General features: G+C 47.3%; 1 protein-coding gene across 1 annotated transcript; it reads left to right on the top strand.

The window, feature by feature from the left end:
• The first annotated feature begins 2,337 nt into the window (after window positions 1–2,337).
• Window positions 2,338–8,477, top strand: LOC136653457 (immunoglobulin superfamily member 1-like). Its single transcript, XM_066630354.1, has 4 exons — window positions 2,338–2,392; window positions 6,234–6,518; window positions 6,924–7,214; window positions 8,365–8,477. The coding sequence occupies exons 1-4, from the start codon at window positions 2,338–2,340 to the stop codon at window positions 8,475–8,477; spliced, it is 744 nt and encodes a 247-aa protein (XP_066486451.1).
• Window positions 8,478–13,209: the final 4,732 nt, after the last annotated feature.

The following is a 13,209-nucleotide window of genomic DNA, read 5'->3' on the forward strand; positions in this document are numbered from 1 at the left end:
TTTGGATTCATGCATTAATGAAACGCCAGTTACCAGATATATGTGCTGAGGAAGAACACCCAAACTCATCCTGTGTGCCTTGCACGAGATGAGACCTTCAATGAATTTGCAGGCCAGCCCTCACAGGGCCATCTTGTGCAAAACTCCAAGTACTACAGGCTTTTCAAAGAAACTTGACTTATAAGGCCCAGACCAAACAAGCAAACACCTACGTGGAAATCAGCATTTCCCACTGATGTAGCACACCTTTGGATGCAAAACCCAAAGGAGTTTCCTTATCTGTGATATTTTCCCCACAGAATAAGCCAAGTGCTTCTTAATCTGTGAGTTTGGAATCTTTCACATGGAGTTTTGAGCATATGTTTGGAAACTCATGTGGTTGCCCAATATCCATGAGTGTTGAGTCCTCAGGCGAGATGAGATGGCATCCTAGACTGTTTCCCTGGAGGGGTTTGCCAGACCAGGACGCTTACTGCCTCAAAAGGGCAGCTCCTTTTGAGAGAAGCTGCTGCCCATCAGGGGTGGAGGTGCAAGTGCTACTGGGATACATGCAGGCACAGGAAGTCCTCCAAAGGATTATTTGGTATCATTGAAGGGACTAGCACAAATTTTCCCATGAATAAGCCCCTTGATCGGAGTGAAGGTGTGGTTGCAAATCCCAGAAGGGTTGACACTCACAGAAGTGACTCATGGATGCAATTGCCCATGGATGTATTTATTTTTATTTTTCACATTTTTATACCGCCCTTCCTCCAAAGAGCTCAGGGTGGTGTACACAGCTGCTCCCCTCCTTTTGTCCGGACAACAAGCCAGTGAGGTAGGTGAGGCTGAGAGAAAGTGACTGGCCCAAGGTCACCCAGGAAGCTTCATGGCTGAGGGGAGATTTGAACCTGGATCTTCCAGGTCTAAATTCACCTCCCTAACCACTACACCATTATTGCACATTTGGTCTGAGCTTAAGTCTTAGCAAAATCATGCTCTGGACAGCCTATCAATGCCAAGCATCACTGATGTCATAGCCAGTGAAGTTCCAAAGTCTGTGGCAAGAGGCAGGTCAGGCCACCCTGTGTCATGTCAGGACCAGCTTTGCACTGGTGGCTCTTTCCTTGGTATTCTTGTGGTATGAAGGCAGGGAGTGGAGACCCACAGAAAAGGGAAGAGGTCTGTGTTCTCTTGTGCATGCTGGGAATGATAAACAAATATAGTCTCACTTTTCTCCTCAGGGGAAGTGCCAAATTCTGCAGAAAAGGGAACTTTTCACAGGGATGTGATCATGTTGACCTTTTAAGGAGAGGAAGCATAAATCAAACAAAACAGTCTCTGGACCCCTTTACACTCCTAAAACGAGACTCAAGGAACCCGGTTGGCAAATGTATGGTGTTTTGGTGAGCCCCAGAATGCCGGCGCATGAGCAGAGAAGCGCAGCGGCAACCCCAGTGCCAAATACCAGTGAAGAGCTGGAACAGGAGGAGAATGACGAAGGAGAACCACAAAAAGGGGAGGCGGGAGGGAGGGATGAGCAAATCGGGCAGGGGGGCACCTATAATGTGCTCGTGGGGTCCCTGAAGGGGTCTCAGGGAGTCCCAAGGCTCATAGGAGCACACTTTGAGAAACACTGGTCTAGACTAGAGGTTATTTTCTTTCACAGTTTGCTGTTTTTTAATTCTATGGTTCAGTTTTCTATTATTGCAACCCACTCCAAAAGTCTGAGATGAAAGGAGCTCTCTATTTAACAGCCCAATGGTATGCATGTCTACTCAGAAATAAGTCTCACTGTGTTCAGTGGTGCTTAACCCCAGGAGAGTGTGCATTACAGCCTGAGTGAAGTAGAGTATACTAAATTTCAAAGTAGGAATCAGTGGCAAGAAAAGAAAATGTTCTAAGGAAGAAATTTAAAGTGTTGTACAGTCTTAGTGGGGCATGTCTCTACAGGTGTGGCTATGGGAGGGGGACAACATATCATGATGAGCTCCTGCACTTGTATGTTACACTATCCCACTGGCCAGACAGGGTTAATTCCTGAGAAGGTCTTCCTAGCACCAGGTGATGCTAATTGTAAGTGGACTCTTTTAGCTGGGGAAGTTTATAGTTAGAAACTTTTAAGTTCTTCTGAACTTTGCATCGGAAGTCAAGTATCGAATTTGTTGGCCTGTTCCTTCTGTTCTTTTTCTATCCCCTAGTTTTATTCTAAATACTGAATACCTTTCCTTATCCTGAAACAATTGGCCTGTTCTTTTCATGAGCAGTGACCTGCCTTCTGCCTCCTTCGAGCCCCAATACCAAGAAGCGGTTTGTGTGTATAGATCAGGGGTCGGCAACCTGCTGCTCTAGAGCCGCATGCGGCTCTTTCAGCTGTCTGCTGCGGCTCCTCCTGGTGAAAATGGCAAATGGGGTAACAGGAGGCACCTGTGTTGGGAGGGTGGGCTGCTTCCCTCCTCTTACTTCACCCTCACCTGCTCCACATTGGTTTCCCTTTTCAATTTTGCCCCCTCTGCAGGCTTAAGCTCCCTGTTTTTCCCTTCCCCAACTCTCCAGCAGGATGCCCTCCTCCTCAGCCATTGCAAGCCCTTGTAGCCCGCCTTTGCAGGTCCCCATTCAGTGCAAGGAGAGGCTTTTCCTCCACAGCTGAGGAGACATCCTGTGTGTCTACTCAGTAGTAAGCCCCATTACAGCAGATGAAGCTTACTCCCAGGAAAGGGTGCCTGGGATGGCAGCCTTGGAGCAGAGCCCGGCCGGTCTGTTCCAAACAAGCCCCGCTGTAGTCCCTGGTCTACTCCCAGGAAGGTGTGGAGGGCTGTAGCCTCAGCCCCCTCCTGTGCAGGTCTACTCACAAGTAAGCTCCGCTGTAGTCAGTGGGGCTTCCTCCCAGGAAGGTGTGGACGGCTGCAGCCTCAGCCCCCTCCTATGCAGGTCTACTCACAAGTAGTCAGTGAGGCTTCCTCCCAGGAAAGTGTGGAGAGGACTGCAACCTGAGAGCTCCAACCAACTTGTCTGCTCAGAAGTCCCATTGTAGTCAATGGGGCTTACTCCCAGGAAAGTGTGGAGAGGGTTGCAGCCTGAGTGAGGGAGGGCAGGCAGGCAGGACAGAAGCTGGCCTGTGGCTGCCCCCTCCTTCTTCTCTTCCCCACCTCTGGAGTCTGTGTCCTTTTTTTCCTTCCAGCAGGGTTCCTCTGGAAGGTGGGGGGAGTTCTTTAATATCCATGTAAGATAAGCAGATGTCATAACCGCCATCCTGGAAGATCTGGTGAGGAGGTAGATGTGGTGTCAGCAGTGGCCCCTTTAAGGGTCAGGCCTGGGCATCCAGCAGAGTGTGCTGCACAGCCGCAGCCACTTGAAGGCAATAGGGCCCTCAGGGATATAAGGAGCACCTGAGGCAGTGTTATGTGTAAAAAAAAGTTGAGTTTGACTGAGGAGGACCTGAGGGAAAACTGCTGCAGGAGAGGAGGCTGCAGTACCCATAGAGGGAAGATAGAGGCTGCTGCGTGCAGAGGCCTATAAAAGGGGCTGCACAAGACTGGGCTTGGATAGACCACCAGGGAAGCCTTGCTGAGAGGAGCTTCAAGACTGAGCTGGAAGAGACCATGCTGCTGAGAGCTGAAACCTGAGCTGAGGAGAGAGTTGCAGCAAGGAGCTCCTGGAAGAGCCACACAGAGAACCAGGGAGCAATCACCCAGCCCCTTTGCCTCAAGTCCTGCTGCCTCCTGCCTGCATAGTGCCTGCCTGCCTCCGGTCCTCAGGGAATTTGGAACTAGGCTGTGTTTTCATTTGGTTAAGGTTCCATTCTGAACAATAAAGGCCTTAACCCTTTCGTTGGTGTCAGTAGTCTCTTTGGTCCTGCGTAACAGCAGGAAGGGCTCCACTTACTTATGTGAATCAGCCTTTTCCTACATGAAGATCATTAAGTTCCACCATGACTGATGAACATTTGGAAGTGTGCTTGAGGCTGGCTGTCAGCAGCTACCGTCTGGACTATGCATCCTTGCCTGATTCACTTCAGTGCAAGTCATCAAAGTAAACTCAAGTAATTACAAAAATGTTTATAGTTAGTTGTGTTGTGCAATATTGGCTCATGCGGTTATGCAAGGTACACCAACATACATTGTACACATAAATGTTATATGTTATGATGGCATTAACTTTGTAAAAAAAACTCTGGTAGATCTCCGGGCCTTGCTGGTGTTTCAAAGTAGCTCTCGAGCCAAAAAAGTGTGAGCACCCCTGCTGTAGATACTCGCCTATAAGGTGAAAAATTTCTTCCCAGAAAAGCAGCCTGAATCATTGCCCCGCCTTAACTCCAGGACAGGCAAGCATCTAGGGTGGGGGGGAGGCGAGTGAGCCAGCCAATCACTATTGTGGGAGGAAGAGAGCAAGGGAGCAAGTGATCTTCTGCTGAGAGGAGGCTGTGCAGGCTGGGGCTGCTGCTGAGCATTTGCAGCTGCCTGTGGATGTGGTGCAGGTGTGCTCCACGTGCTCCTTCAGGCTGTTGCCCAGCTGCAGAAGCTCCAAGCGAAGGGCAGGACACTTGCCACCGCAGCCATCAGCAGCTCCCCTCGCTCAGCACCAGTGCCCACAGAGGCATCTCTGGAGCGGCACCCAAGACAGTGCAGGAGACAATGAGCTGTGTGTGGGAGGGGCGTCTGAGCAGGGAGAAGCAGTCATTTGAAACTGCTGAGTCCATCTCCTCTTTCCTTGTTCCCCCTTGCCCCCTTCCTACTGTATTTAAACTTCAAGCACTCCATTGGAGAGCCCAACTTGCTAACCCCCTTCCCATCTCCCCACAGATGAAGTTGGGCAGGGTGGGGAAGGGGGGGGAGAGTGATCTTTTTAAAGAGAGAGAGAGAGAGAGAGGCAGCCTGCAGAAGGCTGTGTCTTTGTTTCTCAAGCCATTGAAAGGGTTAAGTCCATCTCCTCTTTCCTTCTTGTTTTTGCCCCCTCCCCCTTATTGAATCCAAACTTCAGTCTCTCCTTTGCAAAACTTTTTGCAAACCTCCTTGCTAACCTCATTTCCCCCATCCTCACCAAAGAAGTTGGACTGGAGGGGAAAAGTCCCTGCATTTGTGCATGTGGGGGGGGGGAAGCATCTGTGAGAGAGAGAGAAGCAATCTCCCCGTGTGTGTGCCCTTTTCACTGGAAGAGTTCTAGAGACCTTGCAAAAATGCAAAACACAGGAAAAGCAGAGAGTAGAATTTAAAGTAGAATTATTCTGCAGCAACAGGTATTTTAGCCAGAGATCTTAGCTGCATGCTGGCAGGAGCTAGGAAACACTTGCAACAGCTGCTTATGTAGTAAGCTTTTAGGAGAGCATGCTTGCTTCTGCAATATCCCCCTGCCAGAACCTCCACAGGAGGTCCAGAGGTGCCGCTGCCCTTCCTCCACAGAGGGTCTACTTCCAAGTAAATCAGGTACAACTATGTGCAGCTGCACTTGCTCAGTCACTCCTTGTTGCTTGTCTCTCTACTGTGAACTGAATTGCACACTCCCAGTTGTGTGATCTACGTAGAGCCTTTGGCTTAAGGCACCAGGCACTTTAAAGGAGGATTTCATTAATGGTTCTACTGGTATGCTGTTTCCAGTGTATTGGAAGCCCAATCCTAGGCTTGTCTACTCAGAAGTAAGTCCCATTAAAGTCAATGAGGCTTACTCCCAGGAAAGTGTGGATGGGATTGTGGCCTTACTCTGATAGTGTTTACAAATGGTTGTTGAGAGAACAATTTAAAAATTAGTGAATAAAAATGTATCTTATGATCTATGAGATAGATCATAGTTTTTAATAAATTAGAGACTATTTTTAATACTGTTTTTGCTATACTATGTATACATAATATAGCAAAAACAGTATTAAAAATAGTGTGTGTATGTATACATGTATGTATAGATGCATACATACTATGTATATATACTGTGTTTTTAATAAATTAGTGACTGTACAGTTCTTAGGTAACAATTACTGGGAGGTTATTTTTCAGGATTTGGCCTTGGGTAAAATCAGACAAAATTATAGTCAGACACCTCCCTAAGTTAAACCCCCGACTTATCCGAGGGTCATAGCAAATTCCATGATTTTGGGCTCAAAACCTGCCCTCGTCTTATCTGTGAGATCGACTTATAGGCAGGTGTCTGCGCTAATTAGTGATGCGTTCTAGACTAACAGACATAAAGTGGTGGGATTCAGTAGGATAATATAAATTATAAACTAACCTGTATTAACCCCATAGCATTTTCTCTACCTCCAGATCCCAGTCTCTCCAAACCCTCCATCAAATTGCAAGGGGTGCCTGTTCCAGGCAAGAACATTGCCATTGAGTGTCAGGGACCAGAGGATGGTCTTGTCTTCTCCCTGCTCAAATTCAGGAGGCTCACAGCAAAGCAGCTGGAACAGCCAGCTGGAGACAGAACCTATTTCCATTTCCACATGTTGAGGCTGGAGGATGTTGGGAGCTACACCTGTCAGTATCACCACAGAAGGAAGCCATTTGTCTGGTCAGGGCCAAGTAACTTTGTGGAGCTAGTTTTGACAGGTAAGGGGGGACACTTTCTATGCCCTCCCATTAGTCAATCCTAGCATCTATCAGTGAGGCTGGAATTCCCCAGGTAATACCGATTACTTACCTTTGCTGGAATCTGTGCTGGAGCCAATTCTGAGGAATGGCATAAGCGTCTTCTTATGTAATGCATCTCTGTACGTATTGTACATCCCGCTTTTGCTTCTTAAATACTATTCCATGGAAAATGTCCACTACCACATGGATTTCTGCACGTTTGGCTTGGGTCTTAGATATATTCAGTCCAACCAGGAGATCTAAAGGCCAACACTGGGTCCTAATGGAACTTTTTGATCTGGTTACAATCAGCAGAAGACATAGATGTGGGACATCAGTCAAAATAACTGCATGCTCTTCTCACTGTGTCTTTTCTATTCCTAGATTCCAGCCTCCCCAAACCCTCCATCAAAGCAAGACCCCAGGATCAGTATGATTCAGCTGTGACTTTCGCTATTGAGTGCCAGGGGCCAGAGAAGGGCCTGAAATTCTCCTTGTACAAATCTGGGGATTGGACAGCGTCTCTGATGACAGAACCAGACAAAACTACAGCTGTGTTCTATTTCCCTAGGTTGAGGATGGAGCAGGCAGGGAACTATACCTGCCAATACCACCACAGGGCATATTTCTTTCTCTTATCAAAGCCAAGTGACACTCTCCTGATCACGGTGAGAGGTGAGAAACTGCCTTCGAGCCCAAACAGACTAAAAGGGCAAAATAAAAGAATGGAAAAACGATCAAAAGAGAAGGAAAACATAATGACCATTTTCTGTCTAGATCAGTGACCTAAACCTTTTTCATCTCACAGCACACTAACAATGTGCTAAAATGATCAATGAAACATCATCAGTTTTTTTTGACAATGGACAAGGCACTCTGCACTGCAGGTGGAGGGCTCAAATCTCCTAATGGCCCTACAAATAAATCATCCTCCCCCAAACTCCAGCAGCACGCTTGCGGACAATTTAGGGCACACCAATGTGCTGCAACACACTGGTTGAAAACCTCTGGTCTAGATCAGTGGTTCCCAAACTGGGTTCTGTGTACCCCCAGGGGTAGTTGCCAGGATCTCTAGGGGTACTTGAAAAAGAATTGCATAATGATGGAAAAAGGCAGGTCTGTATTAGAATGCCTTGCAGGGCTAATATGAAGGGTACAATTTATGGCAATAGGCTGCCCAGCAGTATGCAGGTGAAAAAATGTTGGGAAACACTGGTCTAGAACAGGGGTACCCAATCCCTAGCCCTGGGGCCACTTGCAGCCCTCGAGGCCTCTCAATGCGGCCCTCAGGGAGCCCCTAGTCACCAATGAGCCTCTGGCCCTCCAGAGATTTGTTGGAGCCCGCACTGGCCCAACGCAACTGCTCTCAGCGTGAGGGCAACTGTTTGACCTCTCCCATGAGCTGTGAGATGCGGACTCCCTCCACTCCTTGTTGTTTCATGTCTGTGATGCAGTAGCGGCCGCAAAGGAAAGGCCAGCCTTGCTTTGTGCCAGGCCTTTTATAGGCCTTGAGCTATTGCAAGACCTTCATTCATTCATAGAAGTTCATCTTTAATATATTCATTTATGTAAATCTATGAAAATTTATTCAAATTTTAAATGTGAATTAATTCCTTTTTTCCCTGGCCCCCGACACAGTGTCAGAGAGATGATGTGGCCCTCCTGCCAAAAACTTTGGACACCCCTGGTCTAGAAGATGGATCAGGTCAGCAGGTGGCTTTGCTGCTTAGCTGTTAGAAAGACACAGTATCCAAATTCAAGACGTCTTTGAAAAGAACATTGCTGCTAGTTCTCTTGATAGCTGAGTGACTCTTCTCTTTTACAGGTGACACTTCTGAGGAGGCCAGCTTCTGCCTGGGAGCAGCCGTCTTAGTCCTGCTTGTCTTGGTACTGATCGTGGCTGAGGCAACGTACCACTGGAAGAAGGGGCAGCTGTAAGGACTCCAGACTGACCCTTCAGCTGTCTTCCTTGTTGCTTCCAGGATAGTGTCAGCAAAGTTCAAGGAACCAGCTTCCCTTGTCTACAATGGCTGGTTGTTCTGTACAAACCCCAGCAGTTTTATTCTGTGGCAGCTTCCAGGAATCTTACCAATGGCAAACATGGCCTCATACTAAAGCTCAAGCACACCTGGATGGATCTTCACATAGCCAAAGAGATCCAGGGTCTGCCTTCTTCACAGCCCAGTCGTCTTCTCCTTGGACCTAAGTTGCCTGTCATGTGCTTCTTCAAGTTTGAGCATTGACCTGATTCTTCCGTGACCCCATCATGCCTCGATACCAATGAGCCACTCATATAGGGCAGAGGTGTGCAACACATGGCACAGTGTCTCTGCCTGATCCAGTGCCGAAAACGAGTTTGTTATGATTTGTTTACACATGTGCAAAAATGACGCTATTCCCTCAAAGCTATCGTTTTACAGCATTGTGGTCAAGTCAGCATGCGGAAACCTGGTTTTATCAGCTGGGTGTGGTTAACATAGAATAATTATGGTTTGAGAGTCTTAAAGCGTATGACCCAAGCGACTGAGGGTTAGCCAGGCCGACACCACTCTCGTCATATGGAAAGGAGTGTGGCAGGCAAAACTGCATGTGTTAATTGTCCAACTGTGTAGTTAAGGAAAAAAATATTTTAAACTGCTGCGGGCTGGATAAATTCTTGTGGAGAGCTGAGTGTGGAGCTCTGGACCATAGTTTGGAGAGCCCTGTTCGAAGGTAATCAGGGAAAGGACCCTGCTGTCCATGTTGTCCCTGGCTGGGGCTAGATTGATGGCCACAAGGGACATGCATGGCCTCCTCTTTAGTGGCACTTCAGCATTGGAATTCCTTTTGAGCCAAGATCAGCACCCTCTCTGTTAAGGCTTCTGATAGGGGCTCAAGACATTCTTTCTCTGCTTAGTGCTTCCCTCCTAGGCTTTTTTTGCTGCTGCTGTTCAACACTGCAATCTGAGGGACCAATCCTTTCCAATTTTCCATTGCTGGTGCAGTTGTGCCAGTGGGGTGTGCATTGCATCCTGAGGTAGAGGGGCAGTCAGTGGGGCCTTCTTAAGGGAACACATGTTCTCATATCTGACCACAGGGCTGCCTTGTGGCTACACTGGAGCTGGAAAGTTAGATAGGATTGGGCCCTGATTAGCTACGTTTTGATATTTTCATCATCAGTTGCTGTTTTTTAAATCTGAAATATTCTGCTGTTTTTATTGCTTTTACTGTTACCTATTTTATTTTGAGTCTTGCTGTCTTCTGTGCTCCCTGAAGCATTTGGTGGGCCACTGTGAGATACAGGAAGCTGGACTAGATGAGATTTGGCCTGATCCAGCAAGGCTCCTCTTATGTTCTTATGAGTTGTTTGTAGCAACCTTTTTTTTTTTTAAGCCATTGTCTTTGATCGTACTTTATTTTAATTTTCCTAATTTTAATCTTTGTTTGCTGCCTTGGGCGCCCCATGTTAATGTGAGGAAAAGTGGATTATAAATATCTGAAATAAAATAAATTTTAAAAAGCCATTCGTGTGTCATTTGATTTTGACCTCTGCAATTCTTGTTCATGTTGGTGTTCCTCTGTGTCCGTTTGCTTTGGAGTCATCACAAACCCCTTCATTTTCCTTCCTCCATTCGGTTTTGGGGTGGGTGGAATAATATTGTAACATGGGAGTGGGCTTGTTTCTTTTCCTCTTATTAAAGCAAGAGAAGGGTGTCAGAAGTCCTGGTACTAACACCCATGCCAATTTTTTTTTTTTTAAATTTAGGGGCCAGTGAGATGTTCCAGGAGCAAGTAGAGAGGGTGGGAGAAGTAGCGAGAGACCTAAGCAAGAAATCCAATCAGAGGAGGCTGCATCTGTCACTGTCCTTAATGGGTGCATTTTGGTTTGTCATCCAGCCCACCAGTCTGCTGAGCTTCAGACTGTTACTACCTGGATGCAAGAGATGCTAAAACTGCAGAAGCTGAGGGTTTCATCTTAAGCCTCAAGTCCAGATGTCGCCTAGTTCTGTCTAGCTTGGCCAGAGAGCAGGAGGAGCAAAACAGTTCTTAGTGACATGCCATCATACTGGTGACCCTGTAGCTCAGTGATAAAGCAGATGCAGATGTGTTGCAAACAGGAGGTCCCAGGTTCAATTCCCAACACCTCCAGTCCAGGTAGGATTTGAAAAGAATGGAGTCAGAAACCTTGGAGAAGCTGCTCCAGCCAGTTTAGACCTGATGAAGTCAATGAGAAAGATGGTATAAGGTTGCTTCATATGTTCTGTGTAATAAGATGGGATGACGTCCATCTGTGAGCATTGGCGCTGGAGTCCACTGGAGCACGACTGAGCTCTGCACCCACTTGCACGTCCCAGCCTTGCCCTCAGGTCCTCACTTCCTCAGAAAAGAAAATCCTGTGCAGGCTTCAAGCGCCATCAGTATGGGTTTTCAGAGCCTTTCAGTTCCTCTTTTCAGTGCTGTAGATACAGCCCATAATAGGATGTGGTTTCGAAGGCAATGCAGAGGGTTAGCCGAGGCCCACTTGGTGTCAGCTCAGGACTGAGAAGAACTGGCTTGTGGGTCACGGTTGTGTTTCCAAAGGCACAGGTGTTGGCTGAGATCTTGATTCCCAGGCCGATAGAGCTAAGAAATAAGCCCTGCAGGCTATAGGGCGGAATGACCCTCAACATGAGGCTTGCTTTCCACATCCTCTGTCTTGGTTAGTATGCCACAAGGTAGGGAAACAGGAGGACACATACATGACAAGCTGGGAGGGTCTGAGGTCCTGTAGGAGCACCTGTCTCCTTAACATCTTTCCACTAATGGAGAATTCTCCTTTCCAGGATTGTGTATGGCTGCAAAGCAGGGTTTGTCTAATAGTGAATATGGAAAAAGAAAGTAACTGAAATATGGGGGCTGATGGGGGGGGGAATAAGGGGAGCTCAATTCCATTTTACGCAGTCATAATCCTGCTACTGAGGCAATGTTGAGAAATTAAAACTGTAGTATCACCTGCCATTCAGTATTCTTTTTCTTACTACTAATATTTATACACCACTCCCAAAGCAATTTATATAGCTAAGAAATTAAAAGACAGTTCCCTGTCCCTCAGGGTTCTCAATCTGTTAAGGTGGAAAAAAGATGTTCCTCTTTGAGAAAGAAAAATCAGGAGAGGGAGGCACAAACCACTCCCACCGTGGCTCCCTTGTAGCTTGTATTCTAACTGAAGCAGTCGCAGTAGGCAGTAGACCAGGGGTGTCCAAAGTTTTTGGCTGGAGGGCCACATCATCTCTCTGACACTGTGTCTGGGGCCGGGGGGAAAAAGAATTAATTTACATTTAAAATTTGAATAAATTTGCATAAGATTACATGAATGAATATATTAAAGATGAACTTATATGAATGAATGAAGGTCTTGCAATAGCTCAAGGCCTATAAAAACCTTGCACAATGCAAGGCTGGCCTTTCCTTTGCTGTCTCTGCTGCATCACAGACATGAAACAGCAAGCAGTGGAGGGAGCCCTCATCCCACAGCTCACACAAGAGGCTGAACAGTTGGCCGTCACGCTGAGAGCAGTTGCGTTGGGCCAGTGTGGGCTCCAACAAATCTCCGGAGGGCCAGAGGCTCATTGAAGACTGGGGGCTCCCTGAGGGCCGCATTGAGAAGCCTCGAGGGCCGCATGTGGCCCCAGGGCCGGGGTTTGGGCACCCTTGCAGTAGACTGATGACTGGCTCCTCCCTCCACTCCTCCTTCTGGTCCCTGGATCCAGAAAGGAACAAGAGATGCATGGAAGAGAGTGGCGTTGAGCTATAGCATTGGATCCAAAGTTCTCCTTGGCTTGGAGGTCCCAATGAGACTTGATTCCAACTGCATGGCTGAAGGTCCTCCTCTCTGTGTGCCGGGACATCAAAAAACTTGGCATTTTGGCCAGGCCTTAAGCTTCATCATTGTTGGTTCTCAGAGCACTTCCTCTAATTTTTTTAGGACTGCAGTAGCAGCTACAGCCCAAAATAGGATGTGGTTTGTAAGGCAATGCAGAAGGTTAGCCATAATCCGTCATGTCAGCTCATGATTGAGAAGAAAAGGCCATAAACTAGAGGCGGAGATCTTTATTTGCAGGGCAGTAAAGCTGAGGAGAAGACCCTGCTGACTCCAGAGCTGAGTTCCCAACATGAAGCTTCCTTTCAACATCCTGTTTCTTGGTTGGTATCTCACCTGGAAGGAAAGCTGAAATGCACAATGACAAGCGGGGAGGATTTGAGGTCCTGTATGAGCTCCTCTTCCCTCAATATCTCTCCACTAATGGAAAATTCTCCTTTCCAGGATGGTGCTTCTCTGTGCAGAGAATGACTTCGGATGGTGAGTATGGAAAAAGAAAAGAATATGAATATGCTGATGGTTGGGGGTAGGATTTGGTTGGTTGGCAACCTTCAGTCTTGAAAGACTATGATATAAGTCTACAGTACCCAGTATTCCCAGGCAGTCTCCCATCTAAGTACTAACCAGGCCTGACGCTGCTTAGCTTCCAAGATCAGACAAGATCGGGCATGTACAGGGTAACAGTTGCTGCTGTTGGGGGTAGAAGGAGAGTGAAATTCCATCTTCCACAGTCATTGTCCTCTCAGTACTTGTATCTTTTGTTGCGATTGAATGCTCTGTCCACAGTCTGCTAGATGTGGAGCTCAGACTGTGGTTCTTCATACCAGTTAT

This window comes from Tiliqua scincoides, chromosome 5 (genome assembly GCF_035046505.1).
Source record: "Tiliqua scincoides isolate rTilSci1 chromosome 5, rTilSci1.hap2, whole genome shotgun sequence".
In the NCBI taxonomy this organism is placed as follows: domain Eukaryota; kingdom Metazoa; phylum Chordata; class Lepidosauria; order Squamata; family Scincidae; genus Tiliqua; species Tiliqua scincoides.

Coding starts and splice junctions, on each gene's coding strand:
- LOC136653457 (XM_066630354.1), top strand. CDS start 2,338: ATGCGGCTCTTTCAGCTGTCTGCTGCGGCTCCTCCTGGTGAAAATGGC. Junction 6,519..6,923: donor TGTGGAGCTAGTTTTGACAG/GTAAGGGGGGAC, acceptor TTCTATTCCTAG/ATTCCAGCCTCCCCAAACCC. Junction 7,215..8,364: donor TCTCCTGATCACGGTGAGAG/GTGAGAAACTGC, acceptor TCTCTTTTACAG/GTGACACTTCTGAGGAGGCC.